Consider the following 24,541-nt stretch of genomic DNA (forward strand, 5'->3'; position numbering starts at 1 on the left):
CTCTGCTTTCAGCCAGGGTCCATCTGACATCAGCAATGCTATCCCTCATTCCACATCCTTCTGAATCCCACTTTAATTTCTGGCAGTTCCCTCCCTGTGAATGTACTGCTGCAACATAATAAATATGTGCCATATATTATCATGCCTGGTAAAGTAGAAGGTCAGTGAAAAAGAAGAAGACCCTCAACAAGAGGGATTGACACAGTGGCTGCAACAATGGGCTCAAACATAGCAAGGATTGTTGGATGCCACAAGACCAGACAGTGTTTTGTTCTGTTGTACGTATGGTCGCTATGAGTCAGAATCAACTCCATGGCACCTAACAACAACCCCATATATTACATACAGGCAGTCCCCCGATTAGGAAAAAGTTTCATTCCTAAGTGTTTCTTTAAGTTGAATTTGTACGTAAATTGGAACAGTTAGGTGTGATTTGTATCCAACATCAGCTAGTTAAATGTTTGTCTTAGTATATAGCGTACCTTTCTATGCATAAAAAAATTAAAGAAACACTTTATGATGCACTAATACATCTTTAACATAATAATAAAGTAATAATGATAATGTTTTGATGTGCCTCACAAAGAAGCACATGTTTGTTATTATCAACCATTGTTGTACCTCGAATTTTTAATATAATATGCTTTATGGGGTTGATTTGCAATTACAGGTTGTACGCAAGTCAGATGTTTGTAACCCTGGGACTGCCTGTATTACATACATGTATATATGTGTGCATGTGGATGTTGTATATAGTTTATATATATAACACATATGTATATGTATACATAGATACATAAATAAGGAGGCTTGGTGGTACAATGGTTATGTGCTTGGATGCTAAGGAAAAGGTCAGAAGTTCTAACCCACCAGCAGCTCTGCCCAGCGGAGAAAAGACCTGGCAATCTGCTCCTGTGAAGATTACAGCCTAGAAAACCCCATGGGGCAGCTCTGCTTTGTCCTGTAGGATCGCTATGAATCGGAATTGACTCGATGGCAACGGACTTGGGCATACTTATGTACACAGATATATGCAGGACAGCCAGTCAAATTTGCATTTCAGGTAAACAAATAATTTTCCCATGCTTTATCTGGAAGATGCTCATACTATAAAATTATTCATTGTTTATCTGAAATTCAGTCTAACTGGGCGTCCTGCATTTTATCTGGCAATCCCAGCTGGAGAGGACCCCCGAGGCCTCCTATCCCTTGGGGTACGGCTCAGAAATTCCGGGTGGGGAGAAATGCGGACTGGCTCCTTTAAGGCACAGCGGCGCCGGGCTGCAGTGAACTATAAGCCCCACAATGCCGTGCGGCCACCGGGATCCTGATAGGCTGTGCTCGCTTCCCGCCTTCCCCGGGTTTCCGGCTGGGATCCGGCGGGCGGCGGTTGGCGAGGGCGGCGGTCACGGTGGAAGGCCCGGCGGAGGTCGACCTGGAGGGTCAGGCTGGGACCGAGGCGGGCCGGCGGGCTTGCAGGCTCGGGTTCGGCCCGGGCACAGCCTTGGCCCGCCGGCCGCTCTCCAGAGGAGCCGGTCTCGTCGCCGCGGGCTGCTGAGGCGAGACTCCGGACCTTGGGCCCTCGGGAGGGAGGCCGCCATGAACTTCTCCGAAGTCTTCAAGCTGTCCAGCCTGCTTAGCAAGTTCTCCCCGGACGGGAAGTACCTGGTGAGAGCTTGGGCCCCTTACCCAGGAGGCCCGACCGGGGCAACGCCAGAATGGGGGCTAAGTGGTAATGGGGCGGTGGGGAGCGATGGCGGGCGTCCGTCTAAACTGCTGTAACTTACTGGGGCCGCACCGTCGGCCGGGATGGAGGTAGGCTCTGGGATCTGAATGCGGATCGGCCTCGGCACCCCGTAGCTGCTTCGTGAAAGGCGAGTAGAAGCAGTGCCTGCCTTCACGGGGACTTTGCGCGACTTAAGTGAGGTGGCGCCAGTATAGCGTGTGGGGCAGTGACACGTTGTTGTTAGTTTGTCATAGAAAAGCAAATGTGTAGTAATTGAGTTAGCTTGTAAGCTGGTAAGTGGTGAGGTTACTTTCTTTTGTCTTCTCCAACTCTCCTCACCTGTTCTCCCCCACGTGTGGAGTAAATAAACTACTACATTGTATCCCAGAAGCCCTGGTTAAGCGCGGATCTACTATCTGCTAATAGAAAGATTGGCAGTTGTAACCAGGGCTTTGAACTAGTTCTGCCCAGTTCAGTCATGAGCATGAAAGCAAAATTGGAACAGACTCGAGTTTTTAAAATTTGGGTGAAGCGGAATGGAAAAAATTACAGGTTGAAGTCCTGGAATGGGAGACTCAGAAGAGGTGAGGTGAGCCCTTTCAGGAACCTGATGTGTGAGATTGGATTATTGGCCAGACTGTGGAGATCGACCCACATTCAAAGTGGCAGCTAGCTGCCATCTTGGAGCAGCCTGCCAACTGCTGTTTCTTGGACTCTGCAGGTCAAGAGATTTGGTTGCTGTGCAACCCGTAGGCTGCCCTTGTTTTCTAAGAGAGAGATTAAGTTTCTAGCAGGGCTTCCCCCATAGCCTTTCCCGTTCTGCTTCACCCACATTTTAAAAATCCAGGTCCTTTCGGGTTTCCCTTCTTTCGTTGGCCATGACTGAACTGGGCAGAACAGGTTCTAAGCCCTGGTTTGAACACACCCAGTGGCTCTGCAGGAGAAAGGCCTGGCAATCTGCTGGCCTAAAGATTACATCATAGAAAACCCTGTGGAGCACTTCTGCTCTGTAACGTGGGGTCGCTGTGAGTCAAAAATCCACTAGATGGCACCTAACAACAGTAACAAAAGCCTTCTATCCCTAGATGAAAATAGTTATCAGAGGTGTTCATTCCATGGGTGCTTAAATCAATTGAGCTATTCTGAGCATGAAACTTAACTTTCAAAATATGCCATTTTGACTGCTGTATATCCTCAGAATCGTGGGAGAGTGGGTGTAATTGGCATTGAAAAGCTATTAAGAAAAAGAAAATCATTACTTTTAGACCACGTATTTAGTTTCATTTACACTACTCTATTAATAGACAATGCTTCATGACTCTTTGTGTTTGAGCCTCGATTAACGTTCCTGTTGTCCTGGTCTAGGTCTTTGAGAATATAACTCTCAAGTTACATTTTTACCTTCTTTATAGGGGTATTGTAGAATACATAAAATAGCATTCAGCTACAAAATTGAAAATGTCATTAGCTTAAATGACATGTTAAAAACCTTGGTATATTTTTCAAAGTGCCCAATATAAATTAGTTTTTTTTTTAACCATTTATAGAAATTCCAGTAAATTATAAAGAGAAAGGTTATGTTTGCATGCTTAAATTTGACCCTTTCTTTTGCCTTTACACCCTGATCAAAATATTGTCAGAAACTTGATAATAATCTGATACTAGAATCATGTTTTTGAAAGCTCTGGCCTAAATACGAGTTAAAGTTTTGTTGTTGTTAGGTGCTGTCGAGTCAGTTCTGACTCAGAGTGACCCTGTGCACAACAGAACGAAACACTACCCAGTCCTGCGCCATCCTCACAATCGTTGCTATGCTTGAGCACATTGTTGCAGCCACCATGTCAATGAATCTCGTTGAAGGTCTTCCTTTTTTTCTCTGACCCTGTACTTTACCAGGTATGATGTCCTTTTCCAGGGACTGATCCCTCCTAATAACGTGTCCAAAGTACGTGAGACGAAGTCTTGCCATTGTTGCTTCTAAGGAGCATTCTGGCTGTATTTCTTCCAAGACAGATTTGTTTGTTCTTTTGGCAGTCCATGGTATAGTCAGTATTCTTTGGCAACATCATAATTCAAAGGCATCAGTTCTTCATTCTTCCTTATTCATTGCCCAGCTTTCCCATGCATATGAGGTGATTGAAAACACCATGGCTTGGGTCAGGCACACCTTAGTCTTTAAGGTGATATCTTTGCTTTTTAACACTTTAAAGATGTCTCTTGCAGCAGATTTGCCCAGTGCAATGTGTCCTTTGATTTCTTGACTGCTGCTTCCATGGGTATTGACTGTGGATCCAAGTAAAATGAAATCCTTGACAACTTCAATCCTTTCTCCGTTTGTCATGATGTTGTATATTGGTCTAGTTGTGAGGATTTTTGTTTTATGTTGAGGTGTAATCCATACTGGAGACTGTAGTCTTTGATCTTCATCAGTAAGTGCTTCAAGTCCTTTTCACTTTCAGAAAGCAAGGTTGTGTTATATACATAACGCAGATTGTTAATGAGTCTTCCTCCAATCCTCATGCCCTGTTTTTCTTCATATAGTCCAGCTTCTCAGATTATTTGCTCAGCATACAGATTGAGTAAGTATAGTAAAAGGATACAACCCTGTTGCACACCTTTCCTGACTTTAAACCATGCAGTGTCCCCTTGTTCTGTCCAAACAGCTGCCTCTTGATCTATGTACAGGTTCCTCATGAGCACAATTAAGTGTTCTAGAATTCCCATTCTTTGCAATGTTATCCATAGTTTGTTATGGTCCACACAGTCGAATGCCTTTGCATAGTCTATAAAACACAAGTAAACATCTTTCTGGTGTTCTCTGCTTTCAGCCAGGATCCATCTGACATCAGCAGTGATATTCCTTGTTCCATGTCCTCTTCTGAATCTGGCTTGAATTTCTGGCAGTTCCCTGTCGATGTACTGCTGCAGTTGCTTTTGAATGATCTTCATCAAAATTTTACTTCCGAGTGATGTTAATGATATTGTTCTATCATTTCCGCCTTTGGTTGGATCACCTTTTTTTGGAATAGGCATAAATATGGATCTCTTCCAGTTGGTTGGCCAGGTAGCTGTCTTCCAAATGTCTTGGCATAGACGAATGAGCACTTCTAGCACTGCATCCATTTGTTGAAACATCTCAATTGGTATTCTGTCAATTCCTGGAGCCTTATTTTTTGCCAGTGTCTTCAGTACAGCTTGGACTTCTTCCTTCAATACCATTGGTTCTTGAGCATATGCTACCTTCTGAAATGGTTGAACATTGATCACTTCTTTTTGGTACAGTGCCCTGTCTATTCCTTCCATCTTCTTTTGATGCTACCTATATAATTCAGTATTTTGCCCATGGAGTCCTTCACTACTGCAACTCGAGGCTTAAATTTTTTCTTCACTTCTTTCAGCTTGAGAAATGCTGAGCATGTTCTTCCCTTTCGGTTTTCTAACTTCAGGTTTCTGCATGTGTCATTATAATATTTTACTTTGTCTTCTCAAGCAGCCCTTTGAAATCTTCTGTTCAGCTCTTTTACTTCATCATTTCTTTCATTTGCTTTAGCTACTTGACATTTAAAAGGCAGTTTCAGAGTCTTTTCTGACATCCATTTTGGTCTTTTCTTTCCTGTCTTTTTAATGACGTCTTTCTTTCTTCATGTATAATGTCCTTGATGTCGTTCCACAACTCGTCTGGTCTTCAGTCATTAGTGTTCAGTGCATCAAATCTGTTCTTGAAATGATCTCTAAATTCAGGTGGGATATACTGAAGGTCATACTTTGGCTCTCGTGGACTTGTAATTTTCTTCAGCTTCAACTTGAACTTGCATATGAGCAATTGATGGTCTGTTCTGCAGTTGGCTCCTGGCCTTGTTCTGATTATGCTGAGCTTTTCCATGGTCTCTTTCCACAGATGTAGTTGATTTGATTCCTATGTATTCCATCTGGTATATAGTCACCATTTATGATGCTGACAAATGCTATTTGCAGTGAAGAAGTCGTTGGTCTTGGAAAATTCTGTCATGCAGTCTTCGACATCATTTCTATCATTAACGCCATATTTTCCAACTCCTGATCCTTCTTTGTTTACAACTTTCGTATTCCAATCCAATCCTGATTGCATGTTCGATCAATTTCAGGCTGCAGAAGTTGGTAAAGATCTTCAGTTTCTTCATCTATGGCTTTAGTAGTTGGTGCGTAAGTTTGAATAATAGTTGTATTAACTGGTCTTCGTTGTAAGCGTATGAATATTATCCTATCACTGAAAGCTTTGTACTTTAAGATAGATCTTGAAATGTTCTTTTTGATGATGAACATGACTCCATTCCCCTTCAACTTGTCCTTCCCAGCATAGTAGACCATACGATTGTTCGACTCAAAAGGTCAGTACCAGTCCATTTCGGCTCACTAATGCCTAGGGTATAAATGTTTATGCGATCCATTTCATTTTTTGATTATTTCCAGTTTTCCTAGATTCATACTTCATACATTCCACATTCTGATTATTAATGGGTGTTTGTAGCTGTTTCTTCTCATTTTGAGTTATGCTGCCTTAGCAGATGAAGGTCTCAAAAGCTTGACTCCATCCGTGTTATTAAAATTGACTCTATTTTGAGGAGGCAGCTCTTCCCCAGTTGTCTTTTGAGTGCCTTCCAATCTGAGGGGCTCATCTTCCGGCACTGTATCAACAGTATTCCACTGCTATTCATAGGGTTTTCACTGGCTAATTTTTTTCAGAAGTAGACCGCGAGGTCCTTCTTCTTAGTCTGTCTTAGTCTGGAAGCTCTGCTGAAACCTGTCCACCATGGGTGACCCTGCTGGTTTTTGAATACCAGTGGCATAGTTTCCAGCATCCCAGCAACACGCAAGCTCCCACAGTACGACAAACTGGCATGCTTAAATTTGGCACTTTTTTTTTTTATTTTACACTGTGATCAAAATATTGTGAGAAACTTGATAATAATTTGATACTAGAATCATGTTCTTGAAAGTTCTGGCCTAAATATGAGAAAAAGTACATGTTGCCATTTTTATTTGCAACAGATTTTATATTATTTCCAAGTGTTTGTAAAAATACTCTGTTTAATAAACAATTAATTGTATCTGATCAGAGTTTTCATAGCTACAGTGTGAAAATATAAGTACTGTGATACGTATTTATTCCAATCTGTAATTGTTCTCTTCTGTCCTTTTTCTGTGGAAAACACATGTGACCTTTTAAAAATGTTGTTAGGTACCCTCAGGTTGGTTCTGACTCATAGTGACCCTATGCACAACAGAACAAAACATTACCCGGTCCTGTGCCATCCTTATAATCGTTGCTGTGCTTGAGCCCGTTGTTGCAGCTACTGTTATCAGTCCATCTCGTTGAGGATCTTCCTCTTTTTCGCTGACCCTCTGCTTTACCAAGCATGATGTCCTTCTCTAGGGACTGATCCCTCCTGATAACATGTTCAAAGTATGAGAGATGTAGTCTCGCCATCCTTCTCTCTAAGGAGCATTCTGGTTGTACTTCCTTCAAGACAGATTTGTTCATTCTTTTGGCGGTCCACGGTATATTCAGTATTCTTTGCCAACACCACAATTCAAAGGCGTCAGTTCTTCTTTGGTCTTCCTTATTCATTGCCCAGCTTTCCCATGCATATGAGGTGATTGAAAACACCATGGCTTGGGTCACGCTCACCTTAGTCCTCAAGGTGACATCTTTGCTTTTCAACACTTTAAAGAGGTCTTTTGCAGCCGATTTGCCCAATGTAATGCGTCTTTTGATTTTTTGACTGCCGCTTCCATGGGTATTGATTGTGGATCCAAGTAAAATGAAATTCTTGACAACTTCAGTCTTTTCTCCGTTTATCATGATGTTGCTTGTTGGTCCAGTTGTGAGGATTTTTGTTTTCTTTATGTTGAGGTGTAATCCATACTGAAGGCTATGGTCTTTGATCTTCATTAGTAAATGCTTCAAGTCCTTTTCACTTTCAGAAAGCAAGGTTGTGTCATATATATAACGCAGGTTGTTAATGAGTCTTCCTTCAATCCTGATGCCTCGTTTTTCTTCATATAGTCCAGCTTCTCGGATTATTTGCTCAGCATACAGATTGACTAGGTATGAAGCAGTAAACATTAATGTCTGTGTATACCTATCTGTAGGGGAGCAGATTGCCAGGTTTTTCTTCTGCAGAGCTGCTGGGTGTGTTCGAACCAGGGCTTCGAAACAGTTCTGCTTGCTTCAGTCATGGCCGACGAAGGGAAACCCAAAAGGACCTGAATTTTTTAAATATGGGTGAAGCAGAACAGGAAAGATTATGGGTTGAAGCCCTGCTAGAAAGTTAATTTCTCTCTTAGAAAATGAGGGTAGCCTCCCCGTTGCATAGCAACCAAATCTCTTGACTGTGGAGTCAGAAATAGTAGTGCACCTGCTACTCAAAGACAGCAGCGAATGCTTTGAATGTGTGTCAATCTCCACAGTCATCAAGTCCCACACATCAGGCTTCTGAAAGAGCTCACTACACCTCTTCCGAGTCTCCCATTCCAGGGCTTCGACCTGTAATTTTTTCCATTCCCCTTATGGTTCCTCTTCACCTAAATTTTAAAAACTCAAAGTCTGTTCTGATTTTGTTTCCATGGCCATGACTGAACCAGGCAGAACCAGTTAGAGCCCTGGTTCCAACTGCCAGCGTTTCCATTAGCAGCCCAACGCTTAACTAGGGCTCCTAGGATAGAATGGTAGGTAGTATAAATTATTTACTCCACACCTGGGGAGAACGGATGAGGAGAGTTGGAGAAGATGACAGAAAGTAGCTGCACCACTCACCAGCTTACAAGCTAACAGAGTTACTATACATTTACCTTTCTGTGACAGCCTAACAACGTGTCACTGCCCCCACATACTACACTGGCACCACCTCACTTCAGCCCTGCAAAGTCCCCAGTGGAGACAGGCACTGCTTCTACCTGCCTTTTGTGAAGTGGCCTGAGGGGCAGCGGGGCTGGGACAGCTTGGGTCCCGCAGCTGGGGGGCGCGAGGCCCTATCTGCATCCTGACCCCAGAGCTTGGGTTATTAGTCCATATCTAAGCAAATAATTTCTGTCTGTGTATAACTGTTTGCTTAGATGTGGACATTATTAACAAATATGGACAGGAAGAAATACTGACCTTCTATTGGTTTGGCTCTGAGTTCGACATCACAAAAGGCATTTTTGTGGTTCTTGTCGGTAACTTTGAGACCTCTGTTCTTACCTTTTATAAATTCAAGGAAATTGTCTAAAATTGACAAAACTAGGAGACAAGTTCGTTATTAGTTCACAAGTAGATCTTTTACCCAGTTCTGTTTTCTACTTGAGTTTAGTTTTTAATGTATAATTAAGAAAGGAGTAGAAATTTAAGTTCCAGTTACTGCCAACTTGATTCTGACTCCTGGCAATCCCATGTGTGTCAGAGTAGAACTGTGCTTCATAGTGATTTTTTGGAAGTAGATTGCCAAGCCTTTCTTCTGAGGCACCTCTGAGTGGACTTGAACCACCAACCTTTTGGTTAGCAGCTGAGTGCATAAGCTGTTTTACCACCCAGGGACTCCAGAAAATTAAATAGAGAGCTTAAAAATAATCTTATACTTTTAGACTAGAGGATAACAAAATTTTAAAACCTAGTTTGTGTGTTTCAGTTCAATCTTTATTAGTCTTATTTTTATAATGGGTCACATACTTGATATACATAAAAATAGCTAGATAGAAAGCATGTCTAAAAGTTGGGAAGGGAACAGTTACTGCACACGGGAGTTTTTACACCCTGAAAGCTCACTTTAGAATATGGAACATTAAGTGCTGTATTTTCATTTTTAGGCTTCGTGTGTACAGTACCGTCTAGTGGTCCGAGATGTGAACACACTTCAGATCCTTCAGCTCTACACATGCCTGGACCAGATCCAGCACATAGAGTGGTCGGCCGACTCGCTCTTTATCCTGTGCGCCATGTACAAACGAGGGCTTGTGCAGGTTAGTGCTGGCTGTCCTGGTGGGAATGGTGAAACCCCTCCCAGGAATGTCACTGGGAAGGATGGTTTGCCCTATGCCCTTCTAGTTTAAAAAATAAAAAGGTAATGCAGTTCAAAGCCAGTTTCTTTTAAAATTTCATAGCTCTTTTATAGTTTAAGTACTTTTTAAATGAGCAAGCTCCAAAATATTGTCAGTGAGTATAACTCAGTAACAGGAAGTGTTTGCAGACAGCTGTCTAGCAGCTTGGGCATTATGTATTTTAGGAAGTGCTAAGATGGAATTTTGTTATGGACCTGAAGTTTAGCTAAATGAGGTATTAGGGATGGCAAAGTGAGTAAGCAGTTTAAACAACAGTAAAAACAAAATGAAATACCAAGCCATATGGCTTGCTTTTGTGGTAGAATCTAGCCCCAGTCCTTCATAATGAAAGATTTCTAAAGATACCCCGTGCTTTGACTAGATGCAGTTGATGTTCATTCAGTTCTTTAAAGCTACGTGCTGTCCTTGGAGAGAAGTCGCTCTGGTGTTCTGATTAGTTTGCAATCCTGTGTTTCTCTTTCGTGAATCTAGGTCTGGTCTTTGGAACAGCCAGATTGGCACTGCAAGATAGACGAGGGCTCGGCAGGGCTGGTGGCTTCGTGCTGGAGCCCGGATGGTCGCCACATCCTCAACACAACTGAGTTCCACGTAAGTGTGGCTCCCTGAATCCACTTCATTAGTAAAGTGAGACTTTGCACCTCTCACTCCTAAAATAGCTTAGGCGCTTTCAAGTGGGTGTTTCTTGGAGTAATATGTATATCTAAGGCTTCAGAGCATTAAAAACCCCTAAGTATTGCTATAGAATATTCTTGCCCAGTTTTTTGGTTTTAAATAATGTTTCTGGTGAAAGTTTACACAGCAAATTATGTTCCTGTTTAACAATTTCTGCAGATTATTCAGTGACATTGGTTGCATTTTTCACAATGTGTCAACATTCTCATTATTTCTGTTCTGGTTGTTCTATTTCCAGTAATCTAGTTTCCCTGCCCCATTCTCATCTTTGCTTTAGAGTCATTGTTGACTGTTTGGTGACTGGCATCATATAGATGTTTTTTTTCTAAAGGATCGTGGTATTCACAGGTGATATTCTTTATTTTATGAGTCAATCTGTTATTTAGCTAAAAAGGTGACCTCGGGATAGTTGTGGTTCAAGGTTTAAAGGGTGTATATCGGGACAATAGTCTTGGGGAGTACTCTAATCTTAACTGGTTCAGTTAAGTCTGGACTTTTGAAGAATTTGAGTTCTGTCCCACATGTTTCTCCCATTCTATCAGGATCCATCTAATGTGACCCTAATCAGAACCGTCATTAGTGGTATCCAAGCACTGGCTTGCCTTTATCACTTTCTTAAGTTTCTTTTGAAAAGCAGAACATTTTAATTTTGATGGACTCTAATGGATCAATTTTATTCTTTTATGATTTGTGCATTTTGTGTCCTGTATAAGAAATCTTTGCCTAAACCAGGATCACAAAGAATTTTTTTTTGTTTTCTTCTAGAAGTTTTATCTGTTAAGTTTAGAGGTATGATTCATTTTGAATTTATTTCTTTCTCCACAGAATTGCCTTTGCACATTTGTTGAAAATCATTTGTCCATGTGTATGTCAGTTTCTGGACTCTCCATTTTGTTCCATTGATCTGTATGTCTATCTTTGTGCTAATACCATGCTCTCTTGATTATGGTAGCTTTATCATAAGTCTGGAAAATCAGTCAGTGTGAGTTTTCCAACTTTGTTCTTCTTTTTCAAAGTTGTTTGGCCATTCTAGATCCTTGACATTTCCTTATAAATTTTAGAATAAGTTTGTCAATTTGAGATTGCATTGACTCTGGAGACCAATTTGGGAGTGATTGACATAAAAAGCATTGAGTCTTTGGATCTATGAACATGATATAGCTCTCTGTTTATTTAAGTCTTTTAAAATTTTTCCAAGCAATATTTCCAATGCATAGATCTTGTACATATTTTGTAAAATTTTTCCGTAAGTTTTTAATTTTGCTTTAGTCAGCTCTTGATTATTTGTATTAATGCAAGGGCATCTTTGACTTTGGAATTCACTAAGATCTATATACTTACACATGGATATATTTGACCTCTAAATATATTTCACTTCTAACAAAATAGTGATATCACCCTCATTTCTTATTATGGTGAAGAATTCAGATGAGCTGCTACAAATTGCTGTATTTGTTGTGTTAATTTTTCAAGCCATCTAAGTTGGAAAAGGTCATTTTAAGTATTTTTGCTTACGTACTGGAATTTTCCAGTTTGCCAGCAGCATAGGAAATACCAATAAAGTAATAAAAATGTGCTTATTTTTCACTCTGTCAAGAAAACTTGAAAATATTATGGAAAAGGAGTGAGATGAAAAAATTAATCATGTTTCAAAAATGAATGTTCTCTTGCAATTAACATTTCAGCTTATACTTAAATATGATAATACTTGAAAGCATAATGCATCTCAGGATATGATTGTGAAGTTCTCCTGAAAGACTAACGTAGCCTCTTGAAGAGTTGTTGGACCAATGAGTTTGTAAAAAGTGAACTAAAATCTTAGGTTAAGCCCCATCATTGTCTGTGAACAGCATTGTGCGCAGTGCTGTGTCTCTCTTTGAACCAAGGGTTTTGGTAGAGATGCCAGTATAAGGCCTCAGCCCAGGAGATGGCCCTGACATAGCTTGTCAGGTGTTGGTCTAGGGGACAGTGGGCAGGACAGGGTCTGTTTGTGATCACCTTAATGCCACTGGTGGGTGCTTGTTTCTCCAGTCATGCAGCTGATATTAATAGAGTTGATGGAGGCACGTGTTCAACTACCTCTGCCTTTCGTAATGAATTTTTTAAAGTTAGAAAGAGTTGTCTCTTTTTTTTTTTTTTTTTGGTAGTGGACAAATGGTAAAAATCAGTCTTAGGGTGCTCTATGTGTTTCCTGCCATTCTTGAGTGTGTCTCACTGACAAATGCCCCTCAACTCCGTATACTCTAGTAATCTGTAGCAATAGATGCTGCTCACTGAGAAACTTGCTGTGTACACCTACTTTCATTTTCTCGTCTGATCACCAAGGTAGCCCTGAAAGGTCAGTGTTCTGTTTTACAAATAAAAACACTTCTGAAGCTCGAAGTCAGGTCACTTGGCCGAGCTCCTGCTGGCAGTAAGTGTCATGGTTAGGGTTTCGTACCAGATCTGCTGGGTTGGAAATCTGCATTTTCCTCAGTTTACACCGCGATGGCCTCCTTGACTTTGCTATTCCAGGGCCTCGAATGTGTCAGTTGTGTTAGAGGAAATAGACACTTTCCTCTTCAAATAGAAAAAACCAGATTCATACAATGAGCCCTGGTCTGTGCATCTTAGTGTTGATGCCATCGCCGTAGAAGAGCCGGTGCATGCTTCACTTGAACATTAGCACAGATGCCGTGCCCAGAGCGCCATAGCCATCATCTGGAGCCTGTTTGTCTGCTTCAGGAGGTTGTTTCCAGAACTTCTCCCCAAGTGTGTGTGAGGTGTCCAGAGAGGCAGCCACAGACATCAGACTTTCTTTTCTAAGAAGAGATGATGTGGGGAAGATTTGTTCATTCACTTTTTAACCACCTAACCTAAAGACTGGCCTAGCTTGCAGGAGTCACACTTGGTATAGAAATGTGGAGCTCTGCGTTTTTACCTCAGAGGAGTCCTGCGGGTTTTTTAAAGCTACACTTCTCTGATTGAGAGCAGGGTCCAGCCCATGTTCCTCATCCTAGAGTGGTGCCTAATCGAAACCTAGATTTGCCCATGTTCATTATTTCATCTGACATCTGAGCTCTGCTTGTTAGAACTACCCAGCTGGGCCTCTTCTGTGTGGAGGTGTGCTAGTGCTTTCTCTCTGTGCAGCTGCAGAGTTGTCATGGGAACCTAGAAATCAGTAACCTTCCAAAGTTACCTGCTTAACCAGGGGGATGGAGGACATTTTCAGAAATAAGAATTTGGGAATTCTTTTCAGGGGAGATTATTTGTTTTCATGGCTCTGTAAGGGGTCCAGGGAGAGGGGCTTTAGAAGTTTGTAGAAATTCAATATTAAATGCATTTGTAGGCAGTGTATTTGAGTGCTTGCTATTTTTTTAATTTACAATTTACACATAAAACAAAAAAAAACCCAAACCACTTGCCATCAAGTCAATTCCGACTCACAGTAACCCCATTTGTGTCAGAGTAGAACTGGGCTCCATAGGGTTTTCAATGGCTGATTTTTCAGAAGCAGATTGCCAGTCCTTTGTTCTGAGGCACCTCTGGGTGGACTCAAATCTCTAACCTTTCAGCTAGTAGTCGAGCACTTAACCATTTGCACCACCCACCCATTGCCGTCGAGTCGTTTCTGACCCATAGCGACCCTATAGGACAGAGTAGAACTGTCCCATAGAGTTTCCAAAGAGCACTTGGTGGATTTGAACTGCCAACCTTTTGGTTAGCAGCCGTAGCACCTAACCACTACGCCAGGGACTCCTAATTTACACGTTACGTATATTTTGTGTATATCAAATGTTATAAACATTTTAAAATGAAAATGCAAAAGATCTTGTGTTTCTCCCTGAGGTGCCCAGTTTGGGTCTCTGCAGTGGCCGACTCTTGGTGATCTGTGTTAGGACATTGCCTACTTGCAGGCTTTTTGTGCAATGCTAGTCAGCTCTCCACTACCTGTGTGAGGGAGAGGAGAGCAGAGGTGGGGAGTAGCTGACAGTGGTCACTCCACAGGTCCTCCTGCAGGAGCAGCCAGCATGGTAAGACCAACTCATAGGGGTCAGGTTGACCTCCCTGTCTGATCACTGAGCCTTCTTGCTGTGTGCTGTAGGCACCACGCACAGCTGTCTTATGAAGCAGGGGCCCAGATCTGAGCTACAGAGCCATTCATGTTCATTCACAAGCACGGAGGACATAGAACGTTGTCATGTATACAAAGAGTCTTCTCTGACTAAATAACCTTTTTTCAGGCTTACTATAGTTCATTCTCTTGTGCATGGGGTCACTGTGAGTCAGAACCAACTTGACAGCACCTGACAACAACGTAGTGTGCAAACTTTGATTACTTTGAAATAGCTAACTAAAATTCATTTATATTTAACTCTTTGTGTCACTCAGGTAATATTGTTATACAATGAAAACGAAATACTAAGAGCATTAAATTTGCTTCAACAATAGTAAAATGTTAGTTTGGATACTTCTCTTAAGAGGGAAAACATCCATGGAACTATTTTCCACTTTAGCAGCAAATCTATTACTTGGGTACTGAGGGTCTGAAATGATCTTTATAAAAATGTTAAGTATATACTGTTGCCCTTTTTCTTTTCTCTTTTTTCCCAACAGCTGCGGATAACTGTCTGGTCCTTGTGTACAAAGTCTATATCTTACATCAAATATCCTAAAGCTTGTCAACAGGGTGAGTACGTCACTCCTATTCTAAAGCTATTTCTTTGTAGTTTTTTGTAACCTTTTTATCACTGAACTATCAAACGTGTGCAAAAGTAGCTTTAACAGTTTATCAACTCACGTTATTAGTTGTTGTTGTCAGGTGGTGTCTAGTCGGTTCTGACTCATAACGACCCTGTGTACAACAGAATGAAACACTGCCCTGTCTTGCACCATCCTCATAATCCTTGCTGTGCTCAAGCCCATCATTGCAGCCACTGTGTCATTCCATCTTGTTGAGGGTCTTCCTCTCTTTCTAAACCCTCTACTTTACCAAGCATGATGTCCTTCTCCAGGGACTGGTCCCTTCTGATAACATGTCCAAAGTACGTGAGACAAAGACTCGCCATCCTCACTTCTAAGGAGCATTCTGGTCGTACTTCTTCCAAGACAGATTTGTTCATTCTTCTGGCAGTCCATGGTATATTACATATTCTCCACCAACACCATAATTCCAAGGCATTAATTCTTCTTCAGTCTTCCTTACTCATTGTCCACCTTTTGTATGCCTATGAGGTGATTGAAAATACCATGGCTTGGGTCAGGCGCACTTTAGTCCTCAAACATCTCTGCTTTTTAACACTTTAAAGAGGTCTTTTGCAGCAGATTTGCCAGATGCAGTATGTTGTTTGATTTCTTGAGTGCTGCTTCCGTGGGTGTTGATTGTGGATCCAAGTAAAATGAAATCCTTGACAACATCAATCTTTTCTCCACTTATGGTGTTACTTGTTGGTCCAGTTTTGAGGATTTTTATTTTCTTTATGTTGAGGTATAATCCATACTGAAGACTAGTCTTTGATCTTCATCAGTAAGTGCTTCAAGTCCTCTTCACTTTCAGCAAGGAAGGTTGTGTCATCTGCATAATGCAGGTTGTTAATGCGTCTTCCTCCAGTCCTGATACTGTGTTCTTCATATAGTTCAGCTTCTCGATTATTTGCTCAGCATACAGATTAAATAAGTACAGTGAAAGAATACAATCCTGATGCACGCTTTTCCTGATTTTAAACCATGCAGTATCCCCTTGTTCTGTTTTTGAATAGCTGCCTCATGGTCTGTATACAGGTTCTGAATGAGCACAATTAAGTGTTCTGGAATTCCCATTCTTGGCAATGTTATCCATCATTTGTTATGATCCACACGGTCGAATGCCTTTGCATAGTTAATAAAACACAGGTAAACATCTTTCTGGTATTCTCTGCTTTCAGCCAAGAGCCATCTGACATCAGCAATGATATTCCTTATTCCACATGCTCTTCTGAATCCAGCTTGAATTTCTGGCAGTTCCTTGTCGATGTACTGCTGCAACCGCTTTTGAATGATCTTCAGCAAAATTTTACTTGTGTGTGATATTAATGATATTATTTGATAATGCCTGCATTCTGTTGGATCACCTTTCTTTGGAAGGCACAAATAATGTATTTCTTCCAGTCGGTAGACCAGGTAGCTGTCTTCCAAATTTCTTGTCATAGATGAGTGAGCACCTCCAGCACTGCATCTGTTGGTTGAAACTCATAGCCAGTCTTTTTTTCCTCTATACCTACCCTACCCCTTGGATTAAGTATATCCTTCCCCACAAAAATTAAAAACACCAAAACCTAACCTGTTGCCGTCGAGTTGATTTCAACTCATAGTGACCCTGTAGGACGCAGTAGACCTGCCCATAGGGTTTACAAGGCTGTAAATCTTTATGGAAGCAGACTGCCATATCTTTCTCCCATGGTGTGGCTGGTGGGTTCCAGCCACTGACCTTTTGGTTAGCAGCTGAATGCTGAACCACTGCGCCACCACGGCTCCTTAAGTATATCCCAGACCTCTTAATACTTTATCTATAAATATCTTTTGTATCTCCAAACAACAAAGTCCAATTTAAAACATAATCACAGTGACTAGAGAGGATATTTTTACAGTGGCATCAAAGAAGATTGAAATTTGCAGATCATTGCATTTACCTTGGTTGCAGAATTGGCTGTTCCAGTCCCTTCCTGTTGATGCCTGTCAAGAGATCCCATCTCAAGCATCAAATTCTGAATTTTAAATCTCTTCTCTTGACTAAGTCTGTAATCTCTTTGTAAACAGCAGATTGTAACCTATGGCCTGTGGGCATCACCAAAAAAAGTCTGGTTGCCGTCATTCTGACTCATAGCAACCCTATAGGACAGAGTAGAACTGCCCCATAGGGTTTCTAAGGAGTGGCTGGTGGATTCAGACTGCAACCTGTTGGTTAGTAGCCGAGCTCTTAACCACTGCGCCACCAGGGCCCCTCTGCGGTCTTCACAGAGGAGGGATAAATGAGAAGTGGCCGGTGGTTATTCCAAGCCATCTGGAGGAAAGGCTTGGACAGAGCATGCCAGCAGCAGGGTGTAATTGCGCAATTTAGAGCTAATTGGATGTCCCACTCTTAAATCATGAAATTACAATATGTCTCTTTTGTTTAATAATCAGAGTGAGTGCATTACATAATTTGAATAACATTTTCATTTTTCTCTGTTGCTGTTAGAAATTTGGAAATTGCATTTGAATGAAATGCAGTTGTATGTTTTAATTCCTACAGTTTGAACTCTGTTGTACCTCCAGGCCACACACACGTTTATCGGGTGGAGCAGTAGTTTTGTTACTGGCGTGCTCTTCTCACTCATGCAGCGTTCAGTTTGGCGAAGGCCTTTTGAGCTAATACAGAACCGGAAAATAGAGATGCATCTTTTTAACCACTTTACTTCCAGCTTCTTATCTTAAATGTATTTCTTCCAAATAATTAAACTCCAAAGTAAAAAATAAGAAATGTAGTAAGAAGCTGGCTTTTTATTAGCTGAAAATACCTCAGGATTTCCTGCAGTTTATTTTCTGAAAATATGGTAATTCATAAGGCACTGTATTTTTCAGTGATTTTTTTATGACTCATCAGAGGTTAGATTAGGTGGTATTATATTATTCAAAGATTCCTTGCAAATTGGTCCTGTGTGTGTGTGTGTGCGCGCGCGTGCGTGCGTGTGTGCGTGCGTGTTAAATGAACTAGAACATCCCTGTCTTCACCATCCTGTAATAGAGAGACCACCACTGCCTTAATTGTTTCTTCTGTGTAAACAGAATATACTTGTTTGTCTAAAGAAGTGCATTGTTCTGCATTTGTGCTTCTTTTGACCTCTGCTTTCTTTTCCTTGTTCTTCTTGGAAAATGACTCCTGTAGTTAGCTACTTCTTGATGTCAGCACATCTTAATCTGTCTGGTAGGAATCACCTTCACCAGGGATGGCCGCTACATGGCACTGGCAGAGAGGCGGGACTGCAAGGACTACATCAGCATCTTTGTTTGCAGTGACTGGCAGCTCCTGAGGGTAAGACGTTTCGTCTGCCAGCTGGGATAAAGTGGTCCTGTTGACTGGGGAGGAGGCGGGTGAGATGTGTATCTTTAAGATTCTAGGGACCTTTGGTGTCATGTGGGACAGTGTGGTTTCCTGTTCCCAGAGGGCAAAGGTGCTGTGTGTAACTTCACCTGCTGGCCAAGTGTTTGCAAGACTTGGTGAAAATGGAGCATGTTGGGTGCTACAGATGCCAACAGATTTGAGCTGTTTTTCTTTTTTCTGTGTTTAATTTGGTATTTGCATATATGTATGCCCTATTAGGAGGAGGAGTAAAATTGAATTTGACCTTGGCTAAGTGTCTACTAAGTGCCTACTTTGTGCTGAGGGTACTTAGCCCAACCCTCAAGGTGCTTGTAGTCCGAAGGTGGGGCAGGTGCTTTCAGGGTGATCAAGTGTTCACATGGAGATACTTCTGGAATGCTGTTAGCACAGAGGAGGGCCCCTCATCAACCAGTGTCAAGAGAAGTGTTCCTGGAAGGGATCTTGTCTGAGCTGGCTCTTAAAGGAGTAAGACTTAGCCTGGCAAGAGAGGGTGAGGATGGTGTCTAGGCAGGGGAATAGCTTAAGCGTGGCAGAACCCAACCAGAAGCCGTCTCATGGGGTCAACGGGACTGCCAGACCCTGGCTGACTGGTCCCTGTGCAGAACCTCTTCAGCGTGGAAGAAGGCAGAGTTTAGATGTTAGTGCCCATTTCTGTATAAGAAAATGAGATTCAAACGTGTTGAAAACCTCAGTTATAAAATAAATGCAATGGCCTGCCTAAGAAAATATTTCCAGATTTTAATCTGTCTTTCCATCTTCCTTTGGAAGCACTTTGAGACCGACACCCAGGACCTCGTCGGGATTGAGTGGGCTCCCAATGGCTGTGTGCTGGCCGTGTGGGACACCTGCCTGGAGGTATAAAAATGACCTGGTATACAGTTTCTCTTCTAAGAACTTTTACCTATAGCTTATTTATCTAATGCTTTTTTGAATCCTGCAATTTGGTTAACTTTATCATATTTCACATGTTGAGTTGAAAGTGGCAGCAAGTCATTAGCTTTACACCCAGTTGCCCCCTTTTCACAGTGCTCTCACTTTGCTGTGCAGGTTTTGGTTTATTAACTAGAGGACAGTGCTGTGACCTCACTGTTCCCACACCGTGCACCAGGACAGTCTTGATTGCATGCTCTTCCGACTACCCGCTGTCCGGGCGGTCCCACTCTGCAGTGGCTGTCTCCTGCATGCCTCGGCTCCCTGTGATGTTTAAATAACAACTGGAATGTCTCGTTTAGTATAAGATCCTCCTGTACTCCTTGGACGGCCGGTTGCTGTCGACCTACTGTGCGTACGAGTGGTCCCTGGGCATCAAGTCTGTGGCCTGGAGCCCTAGCAGCCAGTTCCTGGCAGTTGGAAGCTACGATGGAAAGGTGAGATCCAGCAGTGCTCACGGTTAAAACCTGCTCTTCAGGACTGGTTGCAGGGGCAGGGGCACAAGGGGCCGCCATGGTGCTAACCCTCACCTCGTGGTGTTCTTTTAACCAGGTGCGCATTCTAAATCATGTGACTTGGAAGATGATTACGGAGTTTGAGCATCCTGTGACCATTAACAATCCCAAGATCGTAAGTGTGGCATTTCGTGTTTCTGGTTGAGCAGTGTTTTTGGGTGGGGATGGAAAACTGCTCTTTCTCTTTACATTATATATTGAAATATTATTTAACCAGGGGCTTGAATCATCATAAATGCTTGTTAATGTTACATTTTAAATCTCATGCTCTACCCTTGGTCTTCTGTTTTGCTTCTCCATGGTCCCCAAAGGAAGCAGTGTCCTTGCCCTAGCTTTTCCTTTACTGTACCCCTCCTCTCCCTACTCCCTGCAAATGCCTCATTCTTAGGTCTATCTATTTCTTGCCCTCTATGGAGTAGACCAGGTGCCTGTCCACCTGCCTGTGACATACACCTGAGCATCTACTGTCCTGCTAGGCACTGGACTCTGGGCTCACAGCCAGAAAGGTGGAGGGGGACAGACTCAGCAGGGATGAGCAGGGGGTGCCAGCACTGGGTGAGCTGGCGTGTCAGTAGGGTGGAACGTTTGAGCAGACACAGGAGAGAAGTGATGCAGCCACCCGGGGAAGACGCATGTTGGGCAGAGGGGACAGGAAGTGCACAGGCACTGCTTTAGGTGCTGGACGACAGCAGGAACAGGGGTGACAAAATCACAACCCTCATGGACTCTTCTTTCTAGCAGAGGGGCCAGCCAGTGAACAAGACATAAGGAGAAGGTGTGCTAGGAGGAGAGTCAACTGGGGTGCATGTACAAGCTTAGGTGAGGGGCCAGAGGAGGGGAGGAGTGAGCCAAACAGTATCAGGGAAAGGCCATTTTTCAAGGTCCAGAAGTGGGACAGTGACTTGAGGTCCAGCGGAGGCTGATGTGCCTGGCCCAGGAGCAGTGGAAGAGGCGTGGAAGATGAGGTCAGAGTGCATGCGGACCAGCCAGGCAGGCCTTGACAGGGCTTGCCTTTTATTCCAGCTTTTCTCCAAATCCATTCACTATAGTGCAGTCAGAGCACGTTTTTAAAAGCCCTTCATTCTGAGCTCCTCAGGCTAGAGGCCCCTGCCTCTGAGCTGAGCCTTCTCAGGGCCTGGGCCTGCTTTCCCTGGGCCTCTCGAGACTCCCCTGCCACCCATTCTTCCTCCCACTCCTGCCTCTGTCTTCATCCTTGGTTCCTCAGATCCTTCATCCAGACAGAAGGACACTGTGTGTGCTGTCTTACCACCACATGGTCCTCCTGCTGGGGGGGGCCATCTCTCCCAGTGTTTGCACCTTCCTGGGGAAACTGGCTGGGGATCACGGTTTTGTATAGTGACCCAGAGTGAATAAGCTTTTCCTTATTTTAGACTGGGTCTTTTGGACCTGATTTTTTTGAACATTGTTTCTCCACTATAAAACAACTCTTTATATATTACAAAAAAAAAAAAAAAAAAAAAAATCCGTAGCCTTTGAGTCGATTCCAACTCATAGGAACCCTACTGGACAGAGAAGAACTGCCCCATAGGGTTTCCAAGGAACGGCAGGTGGTTTCTAACTGCTGACCTTTTTTGGTTAGCAGCCAAGCCCTTAACCACCTCTAATTAACTGGTGTTAGGAGAAATAAAAGTGAATGTGCAATCCCCATATGTCTGAATGGACACAGCACAGCTCCCTTGTGAGGGGGTCCGTGATCTAACACTGGGGATGGGGGTCAGTGTCTCGCTCTTTTCACATTTATGTCGTGTGGCTTTTCACTAGGTGCTTCCACGTGCACTGTCGTAAGCCTGGCGATGGACATGGCTGTGCTTTGTCTTTCAGATTGTCTATAGGGAGGCAGAGAAGAGTCCGAAACTGGGGCTGGGGGGCCTTCCCTTCCCACCCCCGAGAGCAGTGGCCAGGCCTCTCTCCACCATGGAGACGAAATGTAAGGAGCAGAGGGGCTTTGTGCATGAAAATGAGTCCGTCTTGTCCAAGTAAACTTCAGATAGTGCTTATTTAAAAACACACACATGCACGTACACACAGCTTGCTCTTCCTGGGCCACCTCTAGCCAGTGTCTCTCAACCCGTTAATCTTGAGATTATACAGCATTTGCATTACTTGACTGACCACCTATGCACTGTTCTGTTGACTGAATGTAAGCTCTGGAATCCAAATTTGCTCGCTGCTACTTGGAGGGCACTATTAAATGAATAATAGGATTTTCTAGGGTGAGCCAGAAAGGGGGCCAGGGGGCCAGGGGGCTGTCAGGGGTGAAGGATCAGGCTAGGCCACTGGCTGATTCGGATTCTGGCTGTGTGGCCTTGGGGAACATGCTTGTGTCTGGTTTCTCCATTTGTAGAATGGGCACGATAGAAGACCTGCCCCAAAGAGATGCTGGGGGCCCGAATGGATTCTAAGCTAGAAGAAACACCTGAAACAGCAGCTGCTCCTTCCTGGGGCTCTGGAAATATCCATGGGCTGGGGAGAGGCTCTGGAGCACCACAGCACACCTCACCTGGGCCAGCTTTATAACTTGTCAGAGCCTCCACTTCTGATCTTACATGGCCTTTTCTACGTTGGGAAAGTCAAAATCAGAAGAGTGAAGGGGAGGCTGAAGCAGATTGTAAACTAAGAAGTCAGGAGGGGAGAGGTGTCCAGCATCAGAGCTACCTGAGCTGCGCACCTGAATGCAGTCGGAGCCAGGCAGTTCTGGGCACTGCAGGCATCTCTTCCTGGCTCACCATGCTGTAGAAGGAGGGTGTTATCTGCAGGTTCTCAAGCAGCTCAGGGATGGCCCTCCTGGGGAGGGGTGGGTAGGCCTCTTTTCACACCAGGCTCATTTGGCTAAAGTGTCACCTCTGTGTTTTGTTCAGGGCATGTTTTCCTTCCGTGTGGACTCAGTGGATGAGCTTTCTCCTGGTTAACAGACTGTCTGTGGGCTAGGCTTGTCCCCACAGTGGGGTCAGGTGTTGGCCTCAGTGTGGTGACTGCAGTGTGACTTTTCCTCCACTCTTCCAGACGAGATTGCCTCCCTGCCAGTCTCTCTGCAGACCCTGAAACCCGTCACCGACAGGGCAAACCCCAGGATCGGCGTCGGCATGCTGGCCTTCAGCCCTGACAACTACTACTTGGCAACAAGGAACGGTCAGTACACGGGGCTATGGGTGGTGTGTGTGTGTGTCTCTGTCTGTATTGGGTCCGGTCAGTGGTGCCCTCTGCTCTGCTTACTTCTTCCTCTCTGTTTAGTAAAGAGCAGGGGTCCAGGCCATTCTCAGTACAAGCTGAGAGTGGTTTTCACATTTTCAGAGGGTTGTAAAAAAAAACAACAAAGAAAAACATACATGTGGCCCGCAGTGCCTAAAGACTGGCCCTTCATAGAGAATGAGTGCTGACCTGTGAAGGACAGGAGCGGTGGCCTAAAACATGATGCAGGGTGACAGCAGCTAGAGCAGAAGTCACACACTGACAATGGCTTGCTTCCTTAGCTCCCATCTAAGGGGCAAATATCAGGGATAATGGGTGGGGCTCAGTCGGGGGCAGCACTGGCCAACACTGGGACCTGTCACTGCTTCATCAGACAACATCCCAAACGCCGTGTGGATCTGGGACGTTCAAAAGCTCAGGCTGTTCGTGGTGCTGGAGCAGCTGGCCCCCGTGCGCTCCTTCCAGTGGGACCCGCAGCATGCCCGCCTGGCCATCTGCACAGGAGGCAGCCGCGTCTACCTGTGGTCACCGGCAGGCTGCGTGTCAGTGCAGGTGCCTGTGGAAGGTGAGTCTGTCCCAGCTGGCGAGTGCGCTGCAGTAGATTGCTGTACAGCTTGCCATCAGACACAGGGTGAGACCATGTAAACACGTTACTGCCCTGAGTGTTGACGGAAGTTCTCGTCATCTTTGGTAAACCTCCAGGTCCACCCCCAGTGTGCCCACCTTATTCAGGTTGGCTCCTCACCTGAGTTTTATAGGTGTTTTGAGGAGGATCATGGTAGGAGAGAGGACCCAGGCCCCAGGTCGAGGTGGCTTTGGGCTCACCTGGCCCAGCCTGGCTGGGCCCACTGCCTGGGTAGTGGTACCCTGCAGCTGCATCTGTTCATCCCTAGACAAGGGCTCCTTGGGGGCCTCAGTGGCCCCATTGACCCTGTGTCTCTGCAGGTGATTTCCATGTGCTCGCCCTGTGCTGGCATCTGAGTGGGGACTCCCTGGCCCTCCTCAGCAAGGACCACTTCTGCCTGTGTTTCCTGGAAACTAAGGAGGGGGCTGGCACAGCCTGAGGGCCTGGGCAAATGTGCTGTGCTGGCCCAGAGCAGCAGCTCAGCACCGCTCACAAGGGGAAGGAGCAGAGCATGTCGGGGCTGCTCTCTGACCGTCCACGTTAAATTATTTATTTTTCTATAGTGAGGCATTTTTGTAAATATGTATGGTATGAAACTAATTTTTATTACTTAAAATAAACATTTCTAGCTCATAAAATCATTGATGCTTGTTTTCTTGAAGTTTAGGTCTCAAATATTTTCTAGGCCA

At 43.8% G+C, this 24,541-nt stretch overlaps 1 protein-coding gene across 2 annotated transcripts; it reads left to right on the top strand.

Moving 5' to 3' along the window:
* Window positions 1-1,294: 1,294 nt before the first annotated feature.
* WRAP73 (WD repeat containing, antisense to TP73) lies at window positions 1,295-24,534 on the top strand. 2 transcript variants are annotated; one of them, XM_004384312.2, is made up of 12 exons: window positions 1,295-1,668; window positions 9,551-9,703; window positions 10,274-10,390; window positions 15,071-15,143; window positions 18,400-18,503; window positions 19,341-19,427; window positions 19,805-19,939; window positions 20,055-20,132; window positions 21,860-21,965; window positions 23,042-23,167; window positions 23,601-23,792; window positions 24,173-24,534. In XM_004384312.2, exons 1-12 carry the CDS (start codon window positions 1,306-1,308, stop codon window positions 24,289-24,291), a joined length of 1,653 nt encoding a protein of 550 aa, XP_004384369.2. In that variant the 5' UTR covers window positions 1,295-1,305; the 3' UTR covers window positions 24,292-24,534. The 2 variants fall into 2 exon arrangements, with proteins under 2 accessions (XP_004384369.2, XP_023594471.1); XM_023738703.1 differs by lacking the exons at window positions 23,601-23,792; window positions 24,173-24,534 and adding an exon at window positions 23,509-23,597.
* Window positions 24,535-24,541: the final 7 nt, after the last annotated feature.

Source organism: Trichechus manatus, unplaced genomic scaffold, assembly GCF_000243295.1.
Source record: "Trichechus manatus latirostris isolate Lorelei unplaced genomic scaffold, TriManLat1.0 scaffold00122, whole genome shotgun sequence".
NCBI classification, from domain to species: domain Eukaryota; kingdom Metazoa; phylum Chordata; class Mammalia; order Sirenia; family Trichechidae; genus Trichechus; species Trichechus manatus.